This window comes from Hemitrygon akajei, chromosome 26 (genome assembly GCF_048418815.1).
Source record: "Hemitrygon akajei chromosome 26, sHemAka1.3, whole genome shotgun sequence".
Classification (NCBI taxonomy): domain Eukaryota; kingdom Metazoa; phylum Chordata; class Chondrichthyes; order Myliobatiformes; family Dasyatidae; genus Hemitrygon; species Hemitrygon akajei.
This window is the reverse complement of record NC_133149.1, coordinates 43,329,069-43,352,039: the sequence shown is the minus strand read 5'-3', so window position 1 is coordinate 43,352,039 and position 22,971 is coordinate 43,329,069. Positions and strand designations below refer to the sequence as shown.

General features: G+C 39.5%; 1 protein-coding gene across 9 annotated transcripts in view; it reads right to left on the bottom strand.

Annotated features, from left to right (window-relative positions):
• Positions 1 to 22,971, bottom strand: part of LOC140716930 (centrosomal protein of 164 kDa-like) — a 265,508-nt gene that overhangs the window by 20,921 nt on the left and 221,616 nt on the right. For 8 of the 9 annotated variants that reach the window (XR_012096388.1, XM_073030055.1, XM_073030054.1 and 5 more), the window contains 8 exons: positions 21,694 to 21,837; positions 18,841 to 18,924; positions 13,974 to 14,042; positions 10,087 to 10,271; positions 8,909 to 9,035; positions 7,255 to 7,316; positions 6,563 to 6,770; positions 5,469 to 5,576 (listed from right to left, as the gene is read on the bottom strand). Coding sequence is in view for 8 of the 9 variants with exons in the window: in XM_073030055.1 (XP_072886156.1) it covers positions 5,469 to 5,576; positions 6,563 to 6,770; positions 7,255 to 7,316; positions 8,909 to 9,035; positions 10,087 to 10,271; positions 13,974 to 14,042; positions 18,841 to 18,924; positions 21,694 to 21,837 (987 nt within the window). In the remaining variant the exon portion in view is untranslated. The remainder of the gene's footprint in view (positions 1 to 5,468; positions 5,577 to 6,562; positions 6,771 to 7,254; positions 7,317 to 8,908; positions 9,036 to 10,086; positions 10,272 to 13,973; positions 14,043 to 18,840; positions 18,925 to 21,693; positions 21,838 to 22,971) is intronic. The other variant, XM_073030059.1, reaches the window with a different exon arrangement.

Genomic DNA, 22,971 nt, shown 5'->3' with positions numbered 1-22,971 from the left:
CTGACTAAAGAAATTCCTCCTCATCTCTGTTCTAAAGGGGCATCCTTTCCATGTACACTCAATCTAGGCCTTTCAATATTTGGTATGTTTCGATGAGAATGCTCCTCATTCTTCTAAAGTCCAATAAGTATAGACTCAAAGCCAAATACAGCCAGAAGTCGTGGCACCAACAACATAGGTAGAAAAAGGGAGGAGGTCCTGAAAACAGAGTACAGGGAGTTAGGAAGGAAGCTGATAAGCAGGACTTCAAGAGTAGTAATCTTGGGATTACTGCCTGTACCATGCAACAGTGAGGATAGGAATACAGGTGGCCCCCGTTTTTCGAACATTCGCTTTACGACAGCTTGCTGTTACGAAAGACCTACATTAGTACCTGTTTTCGCTAACCAAAGAGGATTTTTGATTTTACAAAAAAAAAGACGCCCGCTTTATACGTGTGTTTACCCTGAGAAAGACTACAATGACCGTGAAGCCTTGTGCGGGCAGTTGTTTGCGCATGTGTGTACGTGCGTACGCATGTTCTGACTGAAATACAATGATTTTTTACATTTGTTCTATTCCTTTGTTTTTGAAATATACATGTTCCTCTCAAATCATGTTGACTTTCTCTCATTTTAAACAATCTTTGGATACTTTGTGGTAACTGTCCATTTTTTACTTTATACATAATTTGTATTATTTTAAAATCTACAAAATCTCTGAATTTTAAAGTATTTAGTTGAATAAGTAGTGGATTGGTCGGCTCATAATTAACTTGTCTTAATTACAATTCGTATGGCTTTCTTTTGGAGTAGAAGAATCGAGTTTGTATTTGTTTTGTATGTATCAAAAGGACAGGCAGGAAGGCATAACTGGTGGTGAGGCTCTGTTGGTAAGAGATGGAATACATCTTTAGAAAGAGGTGACACAGGGTCAAAGAAAGTCAAACCTTTGTGGGTGCAGTTGAGAAACTGCAAAGGTAAAAAAAGAAACACTATTATGGGTATCATATATAGGCCTCCAAATAGTAGTCAAGAGGTGGGGTTGAGATCGCAGAGGGAGTTGGAAAAGGCATGTAATAACAATGTAATGGGAGACTTCAATATGTAAGGAGATTGGGGAAAATCAGGTTGGTGCCAGATGGCAAGAGAGGGAATTAGTTGAATGCCTATGAGATGGCTTTTTAGGGCAGCTTGTGCTTGAGCCTACTAGGGGAAAGACTATCCTAGCTTGAGTGTTGTGTAATAACCCAGATCTTATTAGGGAGCTTAACGTAAAGGAACCCTTAGAAGGCAGTGATCATAATATGATTGAATTCATACTGTAATTTGAGACGGAGAAGTCAGGTGTATCAGTATCACAATGGAATAAAGGGAATTACAGAGGCATGAGAGAGGAGCTTGCCCAGGTGGATTAGAGGAGGATACTAGTGGGGATGATGGCAGAGCAGAGGTGGTTGAAGTTTCTGGGTATAGTTCACAGAGTGCAGGATAGACCGGAAGACCACAATCTGTGCAGATTGGTGATAGCATCTCCTCCTCGCTGACGATCAACACTGGCGCACCTCAGGGGTGTGTGCTTAGCCCACTGCTCTACTCTCTAAATACACATGACTGTGTGGCTAGGCATAGTTCAAATACCATCTATAAATTTGCTGACAATACAACCATTGTTGGTTGACGATGAGGGCGCTCAGATGGTGACGAGGGCGTACAGGAGTGAGATATGCCAACTAGTGGAGTGGTGCCGCAGCAACAACTTGGCACTCAACGTCCGTAAGACGAAAGAGCTGATTGTGGATTTCAAGAAGGGTAAGACGAAGGAACACATACCAATCCTCATAGAGGAATCAAGAGTGGAGAGAGTGAGCAGTTTCAAGTTCCTGGGTGTCAAGATCTCTGAGGATCTAACCTGGTACCAACATATCAATGTAGTTATAAAGAAGGCAAGACAGTGGCTATACTTGATTAGGAGTTTGAAGAGATTTGGCATGTCAACAAATACACTCAAAACCTTCTATAGTTGTACCATGAAGAGCATTCTGACAGGCTGCATCACTAGTATGGGGGGGCAGGGGCTACTGCACAGGACTGAAGGAAGTTGCAGAGGGTTATAAATCTAGTCAGCTCCATCTTGGGTACTAGCCTACAAAGTACCCAGGACATCTTCAGGGAACGGTGTCTCAGAAAGGCAGCGTCTACTATTAAGGACCTCCAGCACTCAGGGTATGCCCTTTTCTCAATGTTATCATCAGGTAGGAGGTACAGAAGCCTGAAGGCACACACTCAGTGATTCAGGAACAGTTTCTTCCCCTCTGCCACCCGCTTCCTAAATGGACATTGAACCTTTGGACACTACCTTGCTTTTTTTAAACATATAGTATTTCTGTTTTTTTCATTTTTTAAAATCTATTCAATATAGTTTACTGAATACTGTAATTGATTTACTTATTTATTAATATTATTATTTGTATTTTTTTTCTCTCTGCTAGATTATGTATTGCATTGAACTGCTGCTGCTAAGTTAACAAATTTCATGTCACTTGCCGGTGATAATAAACCTGATTCTGAGCTATGTTCCACAGAAAAAGTACTCCTCAAATGACAGTGGTAGGCAACCATGGCTGATGAGGGAAGCTGCAGACTACATAAAAGCCAAGGAAAAGCCATATAAGATAGCAAAAGTGAGTGGGAAGTTGGATGATTGGGAAGCTTTTGAAATCCAACAAAAGACAACTTAAATAGCCACAGAAGGGAAAAGTTGAAATATGAGGGCAAACTAGCCAATAAAGGACATTATCTATCCTGTGCCTTGTGAACACAGGAAAAGGCAAACTCAAAGGTCTGAAGGTGGATAAGCTGCCTGGGCCAGATGGACTATGTCCCAGAGTTCTAAGAGAGGTTGCTGAAGAGATAACGGATGCATTGGTCATGATCTTTCAGGAATCAATTGATTCTAACATGGTCCCAGAGGACTGGAAAATTGCAAATGTCACCCCACTCTTTAAGAAAGGAGGAAGACAAAAGAAAGGAAATTATAAGCCAGTTAGTCTAACTTCAGTGGTTGGGAAAGTGTTGGAGTCTATTATTGAAGATGAGGTTTCAGGATACTTGGAAACTAATGATAAAATAAGTCAACGTCAGCATGGTTTCTGTAAAGGGGAATCTTGCCTGACAAATCTGTTAGACGTTGTAACAAGCAGGGTGGACAAAGGAGAGGCAGTGGATATCATTTACTTGGATTTTCAGAAGGCGTTTGATAAGGTGCCACACATGAGGCTGCTTAACAAGATAAAATCCTATGGCGTTACAGGAAAGATACTGGCATGGAAATAAAAGGGGCCTTTTCTGATTGGCTGCCAATGACTAGTGGTGTTCCTCAGGGGTCAGTATTAGGACCGCTACTTTTCACATTGTGTGCCAATGATTTAGATAATGGAATTGATGGCTTTGTGGCAAAGCTTGCGGATGATACAAAGATAGGTGGAGGGGTAGGTAGTGCTGAGGAAGCAATGTGATTGCAGCAAGACTTAAACAAATTGGAAGAATGGGCAAAAAAGTGGTAGATGGGATACAGTGTTGGGAAATGTATGATAATGCATTTTGGTAAAAGGAACAATAGTGCAGACTATTATTTAAATGGGGAGAAATTTCAAACATCAGAGGTGTAGAGGTGACTTGGGAGTCCTCGTGCAAGACTTCCAGAAGGTTAATTTACAGGTTCAGTCGGTAGTAAAGAAGGCAAATGCAACGTTGGCATTTATTTCAAGGGGAATAGAATATAAAAGCAAGGAGATAATGCAGAACCTTTATAAGACACCAGTCAGGCTGCATTTGGAGTATTGTCAACAGTTTTGGGCCTCATATCTCAGAAAGGATGTGTTGTCATTGGAGAGAGTCCAGAGGAGGTTCACGAGGATGATTCCAGGAATGAAGGGGTTAACATATGAGGAGCGTTTGGCAGCTTTGAGCCTGTACCCAGTGGAATTTAGAAGTATGCAGGGGGATCTCATTGAAACCTACCGAATGTTGAAAGGACTAGGTAAGGTGGATGTGGAGAGGATGTTTCCTATGGTGGGGGTATCCAGAACTGGAGGGCACAGCCTCAAAATTGAGGGTTGACCTTTTAGAATAGAGGTAAGGAGGAATTTTTTTTGCCGGAGAGTAGTGAATCTGTGGAATACTCTGCCACAGACTGCAGTGAGGGCCAAGTCTGTGAGTATATTTAATGTGGAAGTTGATAGTTTCCTGGTCAGGGCATCAAAGGATATGGTAAGAAGGATCCGGGTCAGCCATGACGGAATGGCGGAGTAGACTCGATGGGCTGAATGGCCTAATTCCGCTCTTATGTCTTATGGTCTTAAGTTAACCCCTTCATTCCCAGGATATGTTTTACGAACCTCCTCTGGAACCTCTCCAATCCCAGCACATCCTTTAAGGGAACATTTAACTGAATCAAATAACTTGGTAAAATGTTGTCAATTGGGCATGAAGGGGAAAACACTCTAATGTTTAGGGTAACACCAACCAGAGAAGATGGCTGTAGTTGTTAGAGGTCAACCATCCCAGCCCCATGACATCATTAACAGTGCTCCTCTGGGCCCTGCCTAAGCTCAACCATCTTCAACCATATCATCAATGACCTTCCTTCTCTCTTCATAACTTACGATTTCTTACCCATTTTTATGACATCAAAACAAATAGCACCCCTACCTTTGGTGCCTTCATTCAAGTCATTTACACAAGTTAGAAAATGTTGAGGGTCCAGCATTAATTTCTATGACACACCACTTGTTATATCCTGTCAACTAGAAAGAGCCATTTATGCCTTATCTTCGTTTCCCGTTAGACAACAATTTATTACCCTTACCTGCTTACTGTCCGCTACATTATGAGCTTATATTTTCTAATAAATCTCCACTTGACCTGTTGAGTGCACCGCTAAACATCTGTAAGAAGTTGGATGCCATCCAGCTTTAAGCTGTCTGCATGATTGTCATTCAGTCCATCCTAAGCTGTTATTCTGTCCACCACCAGAACAAAGAGGTTGCAGTGTGAATCATTAACAAAACAATGCAGTTACATCCCTGACATTCCCAAACCTGCAATTTGTTCCACAAAAAGGACAAGGATATCTCCCCCAGCATTTGCACTTTCAATTTATATACCATCCATATCCAAAATATAGTGCCATCCCTTCTTTGTGGTCAGGTTTAAACCCTTGAAGAACTTCCTCCCTGCAGTTCTGTCGAAGCACCTTCACTCAAAGAACTGCAACAGTTCATTGCTCACTACCATTTCCTACAGGACTATTTGGGATGGACGATAACTGCTGGCCTAGTCAGCAATGCACAAGTCTTGAGAAGTGAACAATTAAAGCAAAAGGAATTGTCCTCAGATGTTGCCTCCCATGAGAGATCTGTGCCTGCATGTGGGTTTCAGGGGGTGACCCTCTGCTCTGTGTCTCCCAACTCACAAAAGGAAACTCACCCCTCCAGCAAAAGATGACTCCAGCTGATTTAGCTTTTCTTTCTTCTTTTGTAGTAATGCTTGCCCCTTCTCCATTGTTAACTTCATCTCATCCAGGTGCCGAGCTTCCTAAAGCAGAGCAGAAGAAGAAGAACAGGAGAAGCACACAAGTAAGTATTTACTTACTTTACACTGTTGGAGTAGACTGAATGATTGTTATTTTATGTGCAGTTTAACAATGTATGCCTACTTGCATTTTATATAATCACTTATGTATTTGCAATTGTTCAGTGTGTCCTCCAGTGGTTACAGTTCTTCGTATCATACTGGAAGCTTCTCTGGTATCTCTTATTTACAAATTTGAATGGAATGTCTCTTATCTATGGGGTATAAGAAGAGCTGACCACATTGGCCTGCCATGTTTTTCTGTTCTTGGTTCGTAGCTACTAGTCTCTTCCTACTTTTCTTTTCTGATTTTCTTTGTTGGTGCTTAATAAACAAACTGTGAAACAACAGGTTTTATGTCTCTTCCTTGACTTCTGAAAGAACCTTGGATCAAAAACATCAGAATCCAACAACACCAATAGCAGAAAATGCACAATTGGCAATCATTCTTTCTAATCAATAAAAAAAATTGTGGCTAATTTGTTTCCTGAGCCCCAAGACTATCCATGCAATTTCATATGGTATTTAGTTAGAAAGAGAAATCAAGTCCCAAACTTAGTCCCAGTCTCCATCCTGCCATAGCTTTTAGGAAGAGCACATACCTAGAAGAAATGAGAGCAGATGTCTAGAATAAAAACGATGAACAATGTCACTTTTCATTGGACTTTCCAATAGTGATCATTTGATAAGGTTACCAAAAATTTATCAATGGGTGTGAAATCCCAACAAGAGTAAAGCTAAAAGGAGAATCAGATACAAAATGCTATCTTGCATGTTGGGAAGAACCTCACTTTACTTGGTTAAACTTGTCACAAATTTATATTGGTGTCTTAAAGATATTCTAATTTATTCAAATACTTCTCATGGAAGGCCCAGAGAATTGTGGAAATGCTAAGTGGGCAGAATTTCCTTTATCACAACATAGGACTTCTGTGCGTTTCTGATCTTACCTGATCCAGGTTTTTCCAGACATCCTGCAGAATTTGAGAGCTCTCTGGGTCTTGCACCTGCTCTTGTGCTTTTCTCATGTCATGCCTCCACTGCTGCTTAGCTGACTTGAGCGCAGTCTGTTGCTTCCGAAGTGAGTGGGTTTGTTTCACGAGAAACTCCTTGGCTTTATTGATAGACTGGCCTTCAGCAGAGATATAGTATCGCACACTGCCAAAGGTAAGTGAGTCAGTCATTTTCATTAGTGATACAGATTAGAGTTAGCTTCAAATATGTATTGATAGCAGAACTGATCTCTGTCCTCTTGTTCTTAAAATCAAGACTTTGACTTTTCTTACCCCCCACCCCCAATGAAAATTTCTGTCATTTTATTTAGACTTCTAAAATGGCTTGCTTATGTCTGGTCCTGATTTCCTGATTTAGTTCACCTTCCCTCTTAAAGCCTGCCTGATAAGATATGTTATAAGATATAAGATATCAGATATGTTGGTTTTTCCAACATGTACAACACACACAAAATGCTGGAGGAAATCAGCAGGCCAGGCAGCACCTATTGAAGAGAATAAACAGTTATTTCGGGCTGATACCCTGCTGTGTTCCTCTAGCATTTTGTGCGTGTTGCTTGGATTTCCAGCATCTGCAGATTCTCTCTTATTTTTGAAATAACCTAAAATATAGTATATTTCACACATACTCATCCATGTTGACTTGTTTGTCCTCAGCTATGAGAATGGAGGAGGTGCTGTAATTTGGACACTGTGGAGTTAAAAATAAAAAAAATTATCGCTGTGCCTTGAAATTCTAGTAAAAGTTAATCAGTAAAGTGAATGGATGCATATAAATTAAACTCTAAATGGCTGCTTGCCTGGAACACCAAACTTAGATTTGATAAACAATAAACAAGGAAAGACAATTTTAACATATTGTTCATCTGTACTGATCACCTAGAGGCAGTTTTATTTTTCAGTAGATAAGGTGGCAGATTGAAGTAAATGCCTCAGAGAAATTTATTACCCATGTGAACATACTTTTTTTTCCAGATTATCTAATTAGTTGGTGTGCAACATGGCTTCTTTCCCTCTTGTTTAACTGTACGATAATTTCACATGATCTGTCCCAACCATTCCAAAGAAAAATTGTGTTTTACAATGTAAAACTGCTCAAAGTACAGCAAAGCCTGACACTAATGAGGCAATATTATTCAGGCAGACCTTAAGTGGAAAATGTAAAATTTTCATTGACAAGGGAGGAAATATTTTGCTTTTGAGTTCATGGGAAATTTGTGCCAGCTTTACCCATTTTTAGTGGGGGCAAGGATGAAATGGGAAAGCCCGATGCAGAAATAGGCATCGAGGGCAATAATCTCCAACAAAGTTCAGAATCAGGTTTATCATCATTTGCTATTTTGTGGCAGCAGTCCAATGTAAATACATAAGCTGTACTATAAATTTTAATAAGAAACAAATATATTAAATTAAATAAGTAGTGCAAAAAGTGAGCAAAAATTGTGAGTTAGTTCATTGGATCAGGGGTTCCTTGTTCAGAAATCTGATGGCAGAGGGGAAGAAGCTGAAGCTGTTCCTAAAATGTTGAATGTATATCTTCAGACTCCTGCACCTCCTCCTTTATGGTAGCAATGGGAAGAGGGCATGTCCTAGGTGATGAGGGTCCTTAATGGTGGATGTCACCTTTTTGACGCATCATTTTTTGAAGATATCCTCGATGCTGGGGAGGCTAGTGCCTATGACGGAGCTGGCTTGAGTTTTCAACCCTCTGGAGCTTTATCTGATCCTCTGAAGTGGCCCCTCACACCAGATGGTGATGTAACTAGAATGCTCTCCACGGTACATCTGTAGAAATTTGCTAGCCTTTGGTGACATACCAAATCTCCTATCCTCATTTTGAAATACACGAAAATAAAAGGTAAATGCTGAAAATTTGAAACAATAGGATTAAACACAGGAACAACAGAGCAGATCCTCAACATCTAAAAAAAATCCATAATTTTTAAATGGAGATTTGACAAAGAAAATTTCTAATGATAGAGCCTATTGTGAAATATTAATGGATTTCAGTGGATTTGCTATTTCTAATAGCACCTCAATTCATTATAAATAGCACTTGCCAAATAAAAGACACAAATACTCTGGCCTGTAAAAATGGCCAAATTCAAAATGGAACACCAGACCTCTAATAGATAATAGCAGTCTAGTTTGTCATTTGATCATCCTTTTAGCCTGAGATATATGGTATATGAGTGAGGTATAAAAATAAGAGACTTAGGGATCTCAATGGAGGCGAAACAATTTTGGCAAAACAGTCAGGATTTGCATTCAAACTTTACTCACGTCTTTTCTGTGTGAACTCAAATCCGCAATCCGAAGTTCATCCCCCTCACTGCCACCAGAGTCTCTGTTGATTACAAGTTCTTCATTCATGGTATTTTGCTTTGTTTTGATTGATGCCTTCAATTCACTGAAAGAGAATTTTTCATCATACAATTACACTGCAGCAGACGCTCATAAATGTCTTGAGTTGTGCCCCACTTTAGAAAGACTTGTTACACTGATTGGGGCCCTATTCTTTATTCATATTATAAATATTAAATTAAAATTGTGTTTTGATCATTGTGCACCCATCTCTTTCCAGCTTTGCTCAGATAGCATCTGTAGAGGGGAGGGAGTGATTCTCCAGGTTGAAACTTGGTCTTTCTACTAAGTAAATCCATACTGTCTGCAGTTTACACACTCAATAATATTTGAATGTGAAGAACTTTATAGAAGAGCTTCAGAATTTTCATTTATTTTTCTTTAAAGTAAGAGTTAATGAATTATGCTGAGTCCTTACCATCACGATTCCAGAGACACTATGATTCAGTGTCATTATTTGATGAAGCAAAGACAATCTTGCCAACAATCTCTCAGCTGACAAAATCTGATAGCAGGTATTTGTCTCTTAGCTCTTGATAGAAGCTTACGGTGAAGAAAATAGCTGCTGCAGTCCTTTCATAATAGTTACTAAACTTCAAATCAATCCATTGTAAGTTAAATCTTTGAAGACATTTCTGAGGCATGGCATCTGCAACTGTTATATATGCAGTTTTGTTCTGTTTCCTTCATCTACTGTTTATTTTGTTGACGTATTTCAAAACTCTCATATTTAATACACTAATTTTTTTTTAAAATTTAGAGATACAGCATGGAACAGACCTTTCTGGCCCAATGAGCCGCACTGACCAGCAACCCACCGATTTAACCCTAGCCTAATCACAGGACAATTTACAATGACCTACTAATTGATACGTCTTTGGACTGTGGGAGGAAACCCACATGATCACAGGGAGAATATACAAACTTCATATAGATGGTGCCAGAAATAAACTTCAAACTCTGATGCACCTAGTTGTGATAGCTGTTGTGCCAACCACCACGATACTGTGGCAGCTCAGAGAATGGAAATTCTGTGTACCCTTCCATTCACTCCTCCTATCAGAATTCCTTCAACCCACTGAGCAACAGCAAGATACCTGATTCTATTTTGGAGATGCTGACGTTCATTTCTGAGCGCATCAACTTCCTCTTTGAGTTCCACTTGCTGGCCCTGTAGATTATACAATTGCTGGTGGGACAGACAGATTGACTCTTGCAATGAGGAATGTTCGTATTTTGCTTGTTCTATTTCTTGTTTGCTTGGTTGAGAAAGAACTATTTCCTGTGAATGTATATAAAGCATGCACATGAAAACAAGCTGCTTGCTGAGAAATTCTGGTGATCATTTTCAAAGAATTAAATTGCATAGCTAATATTCAACTAGCTGACACAGTAACTATTATTATTCAAAATTCAAATGTAATAAATGTACTTTTAACTTTGAATATTCAAGTTTAATATCACCAGCATATGTCATGAAATTTGTTAACAATGCAATACATGATAATTGTGAAAAAATAAGTCAATTACTGTAAATATAAATATATATTAAATAGTTAAATTAAAAATAGTGTAAAAATAGAAATAATATTAAAAAAAGTTCATGGGTTCAATGTCTATTTAGGAATCGAATGGTAGAGGGGAAGAAGCAGTTCCTGAATTGCTGAGTGTGTGTCTTCAGGCTTCTGTACCTCCTTCCTGATGGTAACAATGAGAAGAGGGCATGTCCTGGGTGATGGAGGTCCTTAATACTGGACATTGCCTTTCTGAGGTACTGCTCCTCGAAAATGTCTTGGATATTACGGAGGCTAGTACCCAAGATGGAGCTGACTAATTTTACAACTTTCTGTAGCTTCTTTTGGTCCTGTGCAGTAGCCCCCCCTCCCAACCCCCCATACCAGACAGTGATGCAGCCTGTCAGAATGCTCTCCACGATACATCTGTAGAAGTTTTTGAGTGTTTTAGATAACAAACTGAATCCCCTCAAACTCCTAATGAAATAGCAATTCTCTTCCCTTCTTTGTAGCTGAGTTGACATGTTAGGACCAGATTAGATCCTCAGAGACCTTAACAACCAGGAACCTGAATTTGCTCACTGTCTCCATTTCTGATCCCTCTATGAGGATTGGTTTGTGTTCCTTCATCTTACCCTTCCTGAAGACCACAATCAGCTCTTTTGTCTTGCTAACATTGAGTGCCAGGTTGTTGCTGCGACACCACACAACTAGTTGGTATATCTCACTCCTGTACGTCCTCTCGTCACCATGAGATTCTACCAATAATGGTTGAATCATCATCAAATTTATAGATGGTACTTGAGCTATGCCTAGCCACACAGTCATGGGCACAGAGAGAGTAGAACAACGTGCTAAGCACACATCCTTGAGCTGCACCAGTGTTGATCGTCAGCAAGGAGGAGATATTATTACAAATCCACAGAGATTGGGTCTTCCAGTTAGGAAGTTGAGAATCCAATCGCAGAGCCAACTGGCAGAAGTATTCAAGGACATTTTCAACCTCACACTGCTACAGTCAGAAGTTCCCACTTGCTTCAAAAAGGCAACAATTATACCAGTGCCTAAGAAGAATAATGTGAGCTGCCTTAATGACCATCACCCAGTAGCACTCACATCGACAGCGATGAAATGCTTTGAGAGGTTGGTCATGACTAGACTGAACTCCTGCCTCAGCAAGGACCTGGACCCATTGCAATTTGCCTATTGCCACAACAGGTCAATGGTAGATGCAATCTCAGTGGCTCTTCACACGGCTTTAGACCACCTGGACAACACAAACACCTGATGCTGTTCATTGACTATAGCTCAGCATTTAATACAATCATTCCCACAAGCCTGATTGAGAAGTTGCAGAACCTGGGCCTCTGTACCTCCCTCTGCAATTAGATCCTCAACTTCCTAACCGGAAGACCACAATCTGTGCAGATTGGTGATAGCATCTCCTCCTCGCTGACGATCAACACTGGCGCACCTCAGGGGTGTGTGCTTAGCCCACTGCTCTACTCTCTGTATACACATGACTGTGTGGCTAGGCATAGCTCAAATACCTTCTATAAATCTGCTAACAATACAACCATTGTTGGTAGAATCTCAGATGGTGACAAGAGGGCGTGCAGGAGTGAGATATGCCAAATAGTGGAGTGATGCCGCAGCAACAACCTGGCACTCAATGTCAGTAAGATGAAAGAGCTGATCGTGGACTTCAGGAAGGGTAAGATGAGAGAGCACATACCAATCGTCACAGAGGGATCAGAAGTGGAGAGAGTGAGCAGCTTCAAGTTCCTGGGTGTCAAGATCTCTGAGGATCTAACCTGGTCCCAACATATTGATGCAGTTATAAAGAAGGCAAGACAGCAGTTATACTTCATTAGGAGTTTGAAGAGATTTGGTATGTCAACAAATACATTCAAAAACTTCTATAGATGTACCGTGGAGAGCATTCTGATAGGCTGCAAAGTACGCAGGACATCTTCAAGGAGCAGGTCCATTATTAAGGACCTCCAGCACCCAGGACATGCCCTTTTCTCACTGTTACCATCAAGTAGGAGGTACAGAAGCCTGAAGGCACACACTCAGCGATTCAGAAACAGCTTCTTCCCCTCTGCCATCCAACTCCTAAATGGACATTGAACCATTGGATACTATCTCACTTTTAAAAAATATATTATTTCTGGGTTTTTTGCATGATTTTCAATCTATTCAATATACGTATACTGTAATTTATGTATTATTTATTTATTACTTATTATTTTATTTTGTTTTTTTTTCTCTTCTGTATTATGCTGCTGCTAAGTTAACAAATTTCATGACACATGCCAGTGATAATAAACCTGATTCTGATTCTGAGGGAGGTACAGAGGCCCAGATTCTGTAGCTTATCCTTCAGTCTGTGAGAACAATGGTGTTAAAATGCTGAGCTATAGTCAATGAACAGCATCTTGACATAGGTGTTTGTATTATTCAGGTGACCTAGGGCTGTGTGAAGAGCCATTGAGATTGCATCTGCCGCAAACCTATCGTGACAATAAGCAAATTGCTGTGGGTCCAGATTAATTTTACATCTTGCCTGAATTTTTTTTAGGATAAGTAGGACAAATTTTTGGGAAGATAGGGAGGGAGTAGGTTGCAGCTGGCAGTTTCACAAAAACAGAAGTCAAGTTGAAATTATCAACTATATCCCATTAAAAACCTTATAATGAAAGTTGCTACACTCCCAATGGTCAGCTGGAATGAGAATCTGACAGCAGGAGGGCAACAATTTTTGGACTCATCATGATCACCTAAAATGAATGGGGCATGGTGAAGGTTTGTGCTTGTTGCAGTGAGTAGGATGCCACATGATCGAGAGGAAGTAAACAGTGGAAGATAGGTTTGGAGATGGGTGGAGTACGCTTCTCTCCAATGCACAAGTGTTTGTCTGCTAGCTCTAACATAGAACATCACAGCACAACATAGGCCCTTCGGACCATGATGTTATGCCGCCCTTTTAACATGTTCTCATCAATTTAACCATTCCCTCTGCCATAATCCTCTATTTTTTTTATCATCCATGTGCCTATCTAAGGGTTCCTTAAATGTCTCTAATGTGCCCACCTCTACTACTACCCCTGGCAGCGTAATCCATGCACCCACCACTCTCTGTGTAAAGAAAAGCGCATCTCTGACTCTCCCACATCCCACTTTTCTTTGGTTGCTAGGTTCCTAAGCCCTGGCACTAGAAATAGGTTCAATCATTGCATGGAGGTCACAGTTATTTTCCTTTGGCAACCACACCTATCAACCCCTCAATCATCTCCTCCCTGACTTCCTCAAGAGACAGTGAAAAGGAAAATGACAAATAGAAATAAGAAAAAAGATAGAATATCATGTAAATGCATGTAAAGAGAACATTAACATTTTTGTATTTATGTGAAAAGTCCCATCCAGAACAGTAATCAACTTGTTTGAGTAGTGAGATGAGCACTTACAGCCTGGTCCCTCTGCAGCTGTTCCTCCTCTGCACGGAATTGTTGCCTCTTCAGTTTCAATGACATTTCCTGAAAAGTACAACAGAAACAGTTTGTACTCCTAAGTCAACTACATGGATTTAGATCTCCAGAGATGATGGGTGATTGCAGTATTTTGTTTCATTCAGGGTTACTGAAATATGGGGTGAGTTACCATGTGTGGCTGTTGACATTGAACATGACCAATTATCTCAGGACACAATAAACAGGTAGTTTACCCTGGACATGGATGGCCTCCCTTCATGGTAATTGTCTTTTGTCTGTTTAACTGGATACTTGTCCAAAAACTTCCTTCTGGAAAGCCAATTAAAAAAAAACTTCACCCCCAGATAGTTAATCTGATCAACAATTCTAGTTACCCTTACTCCTCTGTCTATTACCCCTGACACTGCACTGCAAACACTTTAAACCACCTTCTGTAATACTGTTTACATTGTAAATACATGTTGGTATTTATTTATGCACAATTTATCCATCCTTTAGCCTCTATCTTTATCTGCTTTTTAAATTTACATATAATTCTTTATTCCTTTAATTGTTGAATATTGTTGCTTTTTGTTGCATGTCACACCCTGACCAACACACCACAGCAAATTCCTTTATAATTTATTTTTTAATTAAAGTTCATCATCAAACATTTCCATAAGATGTATTTCAGACATTGTACATATATATCATATAATCATATATATCACAAATCTCCACAAAGTATTTATCTGAGGTATACACTCATAGAAAAGAGTGGAAAGAAAAAACAAGCAAAAGGAAAGAATTATGTACAAGTAGGGAGTGATCTTTTTTTTACAACAGATTCATTGATTTGTGAGAATAAAATCAGGCCTATGAGGCATTATGTAGTTAAACCATTTTTCCCAGTATGAATCAAATTGTTCCAAATTGGGTAAAATTCTCTTATGTTTAATTGGATTTAATAGCCCATTGACATTAAAAGAAATGAATTTTACCTTGTCCTTAGCCATCTGTATTTATCTGTCAATGTACCATTGAAATTAGAAAAAAACTTAATCAATCTACTCCCTGAACAAATAAGAACCAAGAAACACGAATAACAACAAAAATGGTAACGAACGTGTAATTCCAAGGCTGAGGTCTCTAGTAGATGACCCTGTATTGAGCTAGAGGAAATGTCTAGCTGTGGGGGATAACCCCTCCTACTTGTGAGTTGAAGGCCCCCAATGCAGTATTCATAAAAGTCAGTGAACAAATCCATTACACAGAAAAGATTTCCCTGTGTACTCCTCCTATATATATACATACACACACACACATATATATATTTTATATATATATATATAAAAATATATATACACACACATACATACACACACACATTACATACACGTACATATATTCTCATTTTGGTGGGGAAAAAGGAGTAAGTGAGAGAATAAAGAATAACAACTAAGTAATATAAAATCCACATTAAAATAAATATTTTTCGAGATAGGTATATCACCGTGTACTTTTGCTTCCGTTTAGCTTCTCAACATTTTTAAAGTTAGCCAAACCTTATGGCTCTTCTGAAGGGGGTGAGGACTGTCTTTGGGAAACTCCCGGTCTCTTCCTAATATATTTCTCTCGGCCTCCTCCCGTCTCCTGCCTTCTCGATTCTTGCAATATTTCCCAAGCGGAGCGGGATAATTCCTCAGTCAGGCTTTCCCTCGTTTTGGTGACGCTAACGGGCAACCCTCTGGCCTTCATGTCTGTAGTCGCCTCTTCCACCGTCTGGTACAACTGCGTCCCGTTGTCATAAAACACTTGAAGTTTAGCAGGGTACGGAGTTTGAAATCTAATCTTGTTTTGCTTTAGTACTCGCTTTACTTCAGAGTATTCTTTGCGTTTCTGCAGGACCGCGGGGGGGGGGGGGGGGGGTAATCTTGGTTGAAATATATTAATTTATCGTCGTAAAACACTCTCTTCTTACCCCAGGCCCTTTGTAGAATCTGCGCCTTGGTGCTGGACTGCAGGAATTTAATTATTATTGAGCGTGGCTTTCTATCCTGGGTAGGTTTCGGAACGTGGTGGGCTCTCTCGACTTCCAGCTCCATAACCGAGGGAAGATCCAACGTGTCCCGCAGTAACTTTTCGACAAACTCCGTCATAGACGAGCCCTCTGCTCCTTCGGGAACATTGTAGATTCTGATATTTTTCTGCCGTGATCTTCCCTCCAGGTCAAGCAGTTTACCTTCTTGGTGATGTATTATTTTTATTGTCTTGCTCAGTATCCGTTCCATGTTTTGAACGCGATCTTCCACCTTCTCAATTCGAGTCTCTGCCACCGCTATTTTTTGATTAACGCTGGCGAGCTCTGCCTTAATATCACAGAGCTGCTGCTTTATATCTTTCTGGACCTCCATTATTTCTTTCAGAATTTCGAAGATATTCGCCACTTCGCCTGAGCGAGGCCCAGCAGCCGCCTCGCTAGCACGCGGTCAGGTCGGAGAGCCACTCGCTGCACTCCTCTCTTACGCAGGCTCTGCAGTGTTGCTTTTTTTATTTCCATTTCTTCTCCCCATTCTTGCCCCTCTTTTCAGTTCAAATATTTTTCGAAAAATATAATATTTGATGGGATAACGGGGCATAATACGCGTTTTTCCGGAGGAGCTTGTGACTTAAGCTGCCATTCTCGACAATGATGTCACCGGAACCCCACAGCAAATTGCTAATACATGCTAATGTATTATGGTGAATAAAGTTGATCTGTTATCTTTATTTGAAGAACACCAAAACATTCAGGAGACTGTGTGGAATTTACTGTTACTTCAAGCAATAACCTCCTGACTCTTTCTGCATGAAAAAATAATTCTGTCATCTGACCAGAAAACCTTACAGATTCTGCAAACCTGAAAGACAGAAACCATTGCAAAACTCAGATTGGGCATGAAAAGGAAATCAAAGTTAACATTATGAGTTGAGGACCCTTTATCACAGGCGGGAAAACAAGTTTCAAGTTTTACAAAGTTTGGGGGAGGGACGAATAGAATTCAGGTTTGGGGCCAGAGTTGGCAAAGTGACTGTGATGTCCATGGGGCCATCTGGTTGATAGATTAATTGGAGATATTAGAGAGAGAAAAAGCAAAGGGAAGTGTTAAATCTGTGAAATGCAGGCAAAAGATGTTGCCGAGAAATTAAAGGGGAATGTTTGAAATGCACCAGCACATCACATAGAGAAGAGAGAGAAAAACTGTGTTAATATCACAGGTGAGTATCACTGAAGACCTGGCCAGTTCTGATTCAAGCAGAGGAAGTGAACTGCAAAAATTATTTAATTCTACATTAAGACTTCTCTGCTAAAATAAGATTTTAGGTTCTTCCTCTATCTTGGTCCATAGTTTTTTACACTTCAATCTATCGCAATCTCCAGCTTATTTCAGTTTACCCAATTCTTCCTACCAGTTAAGATACTTAATTCCTGGAAAGAATTTGGTACATTTCTAATACATTTTTTAATATAAAATGTTGAATCCTTCCTGTGGCATGGTGTCCAGATCACACACAGTACTCAAGCTGTATACTAACTTCAAAAAAACTATGCACCTACTAAAGGATCCTAGCATTTATACACTCTGCCTTGGTTAATGAAGCATAACATCTTGTAGGCGATTTTTTTTTGCAATCCTCTCAATCGATTTGGTACCTTCAAGGATCCGTGGGGCTTGTATTTCAAAGTCTTATAGCACCCAGATTTCTTAAGAGTGTTAATTTGTTTTCCCTTGTCTTCATTTATAAATATAATGAGCTACTTTTGTATATTGCAGTTTTGCCTGTGTTTGATTTTCTTAACATTAGACCTTTACAGCTGTTCTCATTTTCTTTTATGCAGCAGGTTCTGACAATGGAATATCTCAAGCTGACACTCTCCTTTTCATCTTGTATTGCTAGTGTTTCACATACTTGTATGACTACTTGTCCAATTATAATGGTGCCAGATTTATATTGTCTTACAGAAACATATACCTCACACTTTATGTCAACCTGTCTCCAGGCCATGCCACTCAGGGAATTTTGTTAATTTATTTTGTAACACTATGTGCTGGATCATAACTATATGTGCTGTGTGTGACTATGTGTACTGGTTTTGTCCCTTGGTCCCAGAGGAAACATGCTTTGTTTTGCTGTATTACATGTGAATGGCTGAATGATACTAAACTTGAACTTGAAAACTCATTCTTGATGCAGTGTGGTGCTAGTTTGCACTAATGACAACTGCTTGCCTTGTTTCAGCCAAGGATCAGGACTTCACCAGAATGTTTCCTGAATGTGTCCTTCATATTATGCTGGTCTATTCTAGCCACTTACTTAAGTTCTGCATCCATGCTTGGTTTTGTTTCATTTTATCTCTTCTCTGCTTTTCACTTCTTTCCTTTTGTTATTTAATCACACCTGATTTCAACACATCACTTCCTTCTTGATTCCACATTTTCTGAAAGGTTCTCCATCTTTATATTCTCCCAATAATGAATGAAGACCATTAACCCTTCATTTCTATTGTCTAAGTGATTGGAAGTCTATGACATTTTGCTTTAATTTCATTTATAACTCAAGTCTTTTACTGTAAGTAATGACTTGAGAAGCTCCTGATATATTTTTCCAAACATACTTTTATTAAAATAAAAACACCATAACTGAAAAGGCATATTAATTGATCAGAAGAGATTGGAACACAAATAGTGATTCAACCTCAAAAGAAAAAAAACTGATTTTCTTTTGGTATTTTTCAAAGGCTGAATTCTGAAATAGAGGGCCGTTCACAATTAAAATGGATTGGTTCTTAGACTGTGTGTTATGCAGCCCAGATGTCGCCTACCTGGTTTTGCAGCAAATTGCACTTGGCATTCAGTTCTTTGCTTCTCATCTCCAGCTGCTCTTCAGACTTCTTAATTTTCAATTCCTGCAGGTGCATAGATAAGCGTGGTTCTTGTGTAAATAAGTAAATTGAAGTATGAACCTATTTTCTATTGTCTATAGACAAAGTCAAGTTCTGAAAATGTTGCAATGTTTAGCTACAATTTGTGTCATTAGGATACTGTTCAAAGTAGGGGAAAAATCAACTAACTCCTTATTAGGGCAATTAGATTGGTTTGTCAATTTTAAGCTCTTTTTTTTTGTTTAAAGAGCAGCATGATAGGCCTGCAGCTAGTGTAACACCATTACAGTGCTAGTGACCCTGGGTTGATTTCCGATACTGTCTGTAATGAGCTTGTATGTTCTCCCAGTGTTCCTGTTTCCTCCCACATTTCATGTAGACCTATGGGTTAGTAGGTAATTCATCGCTAGAGGGTAATTGGGCAGCATGGGCTCATTGGTCTGGAAGGGCCTGTTACTGCGCTGTGCCACTATATAAATATAAAATAAAATAAAATAATTTTCCATTTATAACAACAATATAAAGTATTGAATGAATAAAATTTAATTCCAAAAGTTGTGAAAAGGTTAAAGGGAACAGAATGCAACAAAAAAAAAGCTTCCACTTCCTGAAGATGTATTAAATAGCCAGGGATTTTCTTGGGCTGTGAAAAATGATTCTATGCAATCATTAAGAAGAGTAAAGGCCTTCTGAAGTGCAGCATATAGGAGGCCACAGAATCAAATAAAACCTGAGATGATGGGGAATAACAGTGTCAACAATGGTGGCTTGCTGTTGCTCTTAATTTGTATGATCATACAACAAGGCAAAAATGTCTTACTGTTGATTAAAATTTTGGACTACAGCTTTTATTTATTTAAGCTATGGGATCTACAAGGATCTGAGGTGAGGTTTAAAAAAATGGTTTCCTACAAAGGCAACCGAACTATGGAACAGACTGGGCCCATATTTTCCAATGCAGTTTTGTTTTAATTCTGCTTTTCTTAAAAATAAAAGGGCTTCTTTAGACTCAGCTGCATAGCAGTGTAGCAGTTCACGTAATGCTATTCCAGAGACAGTTCTAAGATCATGGTTCAATTCCCACTGCTGTCTGTATGTTCTCTCAGTGACCACATGGGTTTCCTCCCACACTCCAAAAGATATGCATTTGGGGTTAGTAAGCTGTGAGCATGCTGTGATGATGATAAAACCATGGCAAGAATTGCAGGCTGCCCAGCACAAACCTCTCTTATTTGATTTCACTGCATGTTTTGCATCACAAAAAAGGTGATCTCATTTACACAGTTGGATATGTATGCAAAGAACAAATATAATAACTATTCTGCTTTAATAAGTCCTATACTGATAGCTACCATAGTCCATTTGTATTTTAAACATTGATTGGATAAAACTGTATGGCCAGATTTACAGGCAGATAGATGACCCTCTTTCTTTACTACTACCTTTGCTTACAATGCTCTGTATTCCTGGTAAAGATACAGAACTTAGCCTTTAAGGATTATCACAGTCAGTGCGATTTTTGATGTTAATAAGATATTCATATTGAAAATTAATTATCCTCCTTTTAAAAAAGTAATTAAAGTTCATCCTCTTGTGTATGCACTAAAATGTTAATGCACCTGTTTATCACAAACAACTGAGAATTGGTTTCTACCCAAGTGCTCTTGAGGTGAAATTACTGATCAACCTACTTGAAAAATATCTGAAACAAATTCAACACATAGAATTATAGAGTACTATACCACAGAAACAGGCTCTTTGGCCCATTTAATACATGAATTGTTATTCTGCCTAGTCCCATTGACCCGTAAATGGACCATAGCCCTCCATCCCCTGCCCATCGGTGTACTTATTGAAGTTTTTCTTCAATGTTGAAATTAAACCCACATCCACCACTTTTGCTGGCATCTCGTTCCACATTCTCACTGGCCTTCTGAGTGAAGAAGTTACCCCTCAGGTTCCCCTTAAATATTTCACCTTTCACCCTAAACCTATGACCTCTAGTTTTTGTCTCACCCAACTTCAGTGGAAAAAGCCTGCTTGCGTTTCCCCATCTATACCACTCATAATTTTGTATACCTCTATCAAATCTCCCCTCATTTTCCTGTGCTCTAGGGAATAAAGTTCTAACCTATTCAACCCTTCCTTATAATTCAGGTCTGGCAACATCATTATAAATTTTCTCTGTACTCTTTCAATTTTATTAATATCTTTCCTGTAGGTACAGTAGGTGACCAAAATTGAATAAAATACTCCAAATTAGGGCTCACTATTGTCTTATTCAACTTCAGCATAACATCCCAACTCCTGTATCAATACTTTGAATTATGAAAGCCAATGTGCCAGAAGCTTCTTCACAACTCTATCTACCTGTGAAGCTACTTTCCAAGGAATTATGGAACTGTATTCCTCGATCTCTCTATACTATTGCACTCCTCAGTGCCCTACCATTCACTGTGTAAGTCTTACCCTGGCTGGTCCTCCCAAAGTACAACACCTCACACGTCGACAATCAATTCCATCTGCCATTTTTCAGGTCCAGATCCTGCCACAAACTTTGATGGTCTTCCTTGCTGTCTGCTACCCTCCCATACTTGGTAACATCTGCAAATTTGCTGACCCAGTTTACCACATCATCAAGATTATTGACATAGATGCCAAACAACAAGCAACCCAACAACAACCCTTGAAGTATTTTGTCTGGTAATGTTGTTTATTTGGATTGTTCTTCATATGATTCCTTAAAGCAAAGTTAATGAGAAGTGTATTATAAGAAGCTGTTTCCATTCTTACTTTTTTCTCATATGATTTTTGCAACTCACTGAGTTGACGCTCCAGCTCCTGACCAAGAACTGAAATCTCCCGCTCATGAAACTTGGTTAGACGCTCGTGCTCGTCCTGCAGCTGCTTTAGCAGTTTACTTCTCTGCTGTTGCTCCTGAACAATATGAATGAAGAAACTTGATATGGCAAGCAAAGTGATGGATGGGGAAACACAGAGTAATACTGGAATAAAAAAGTCTTTATTTATAATTTTATGCTGAAAAATATAATGGATTTGGTAAATTTGCTAAATTGGTTTATTATTGTCACATGTAGCACAGTCCAGTGGAAAAACTTATCTTGATAGTGTTCATACAGATCAATTCATTACGATAGTGCATTGAGGTATTACAAGGTGAAGAACTATCATAATGCAGAATAAAGTATTACATTTAAAGAGAAAGTGTAGTGCAGATGGACAATAAGGTGCAAAGCCATAACTAGGAAGATTGTGAGGTCAAGAGTCTATCATACCAGGGGACTGTTCAATAACCTTATAACAGTGGGCCAAAAGCCCGGTGGAATGTGGTTTCAGGCTTTTTGTATCTTCTGTTGATGGGACGGAGAGAAGAGAAAACGCCCAGGGTGGGTAGGGCCTTTGATTATGCTGGCTGCGAGAAGTACAGACAGAGTCCATAGAGGGGAAGCTGGCCTTTGGAATGTGTGTGTTGTGTCTACAATTCTCTGTAGTTTCTTGTGGTCTCATGCAGTTGAATAACAAGCAGTGATGTGTCTGGAAAATATGCTTTCCATGGTGTTGGGTGGGAATGGAAATTTCAGTGTACCTTCTATCCCCATCTACTCCATTCAGTCATGATAATTGGGGGTTGAATCAAGCCCAGAAGAGCTGGAAATGCTGGGCAGACTCATTGGGTCAGTAAGGCTAGCTGGATACAGCTCTTCTTGTGCTAACTTGTACTCCCATCACTTCCTGTTCTCGTGCTGTATCTGTGATCCTTCCCCATACACCGTACTTGTTTATTTCTTAAATTAGAGATATAGAACAGACCCTTCCTGCCCAATGAGCCATGCCACCCTGCAACCCACCTATTAATCTGAGCATAATCACAGGATGGTGTCTAATGACCAATTAACCTACTAATTGATATGTCTTTGGGCTGTGGGAAAAAACCAATGTGGTCATAGGAAGAACATACAAACTCCTTATAGATGGCATTGGAATTGAACTTTGAACTCTTGACTCTCTGAGCCATTATAGCATTCGTTAACTGCTTGCTATGCTACCATG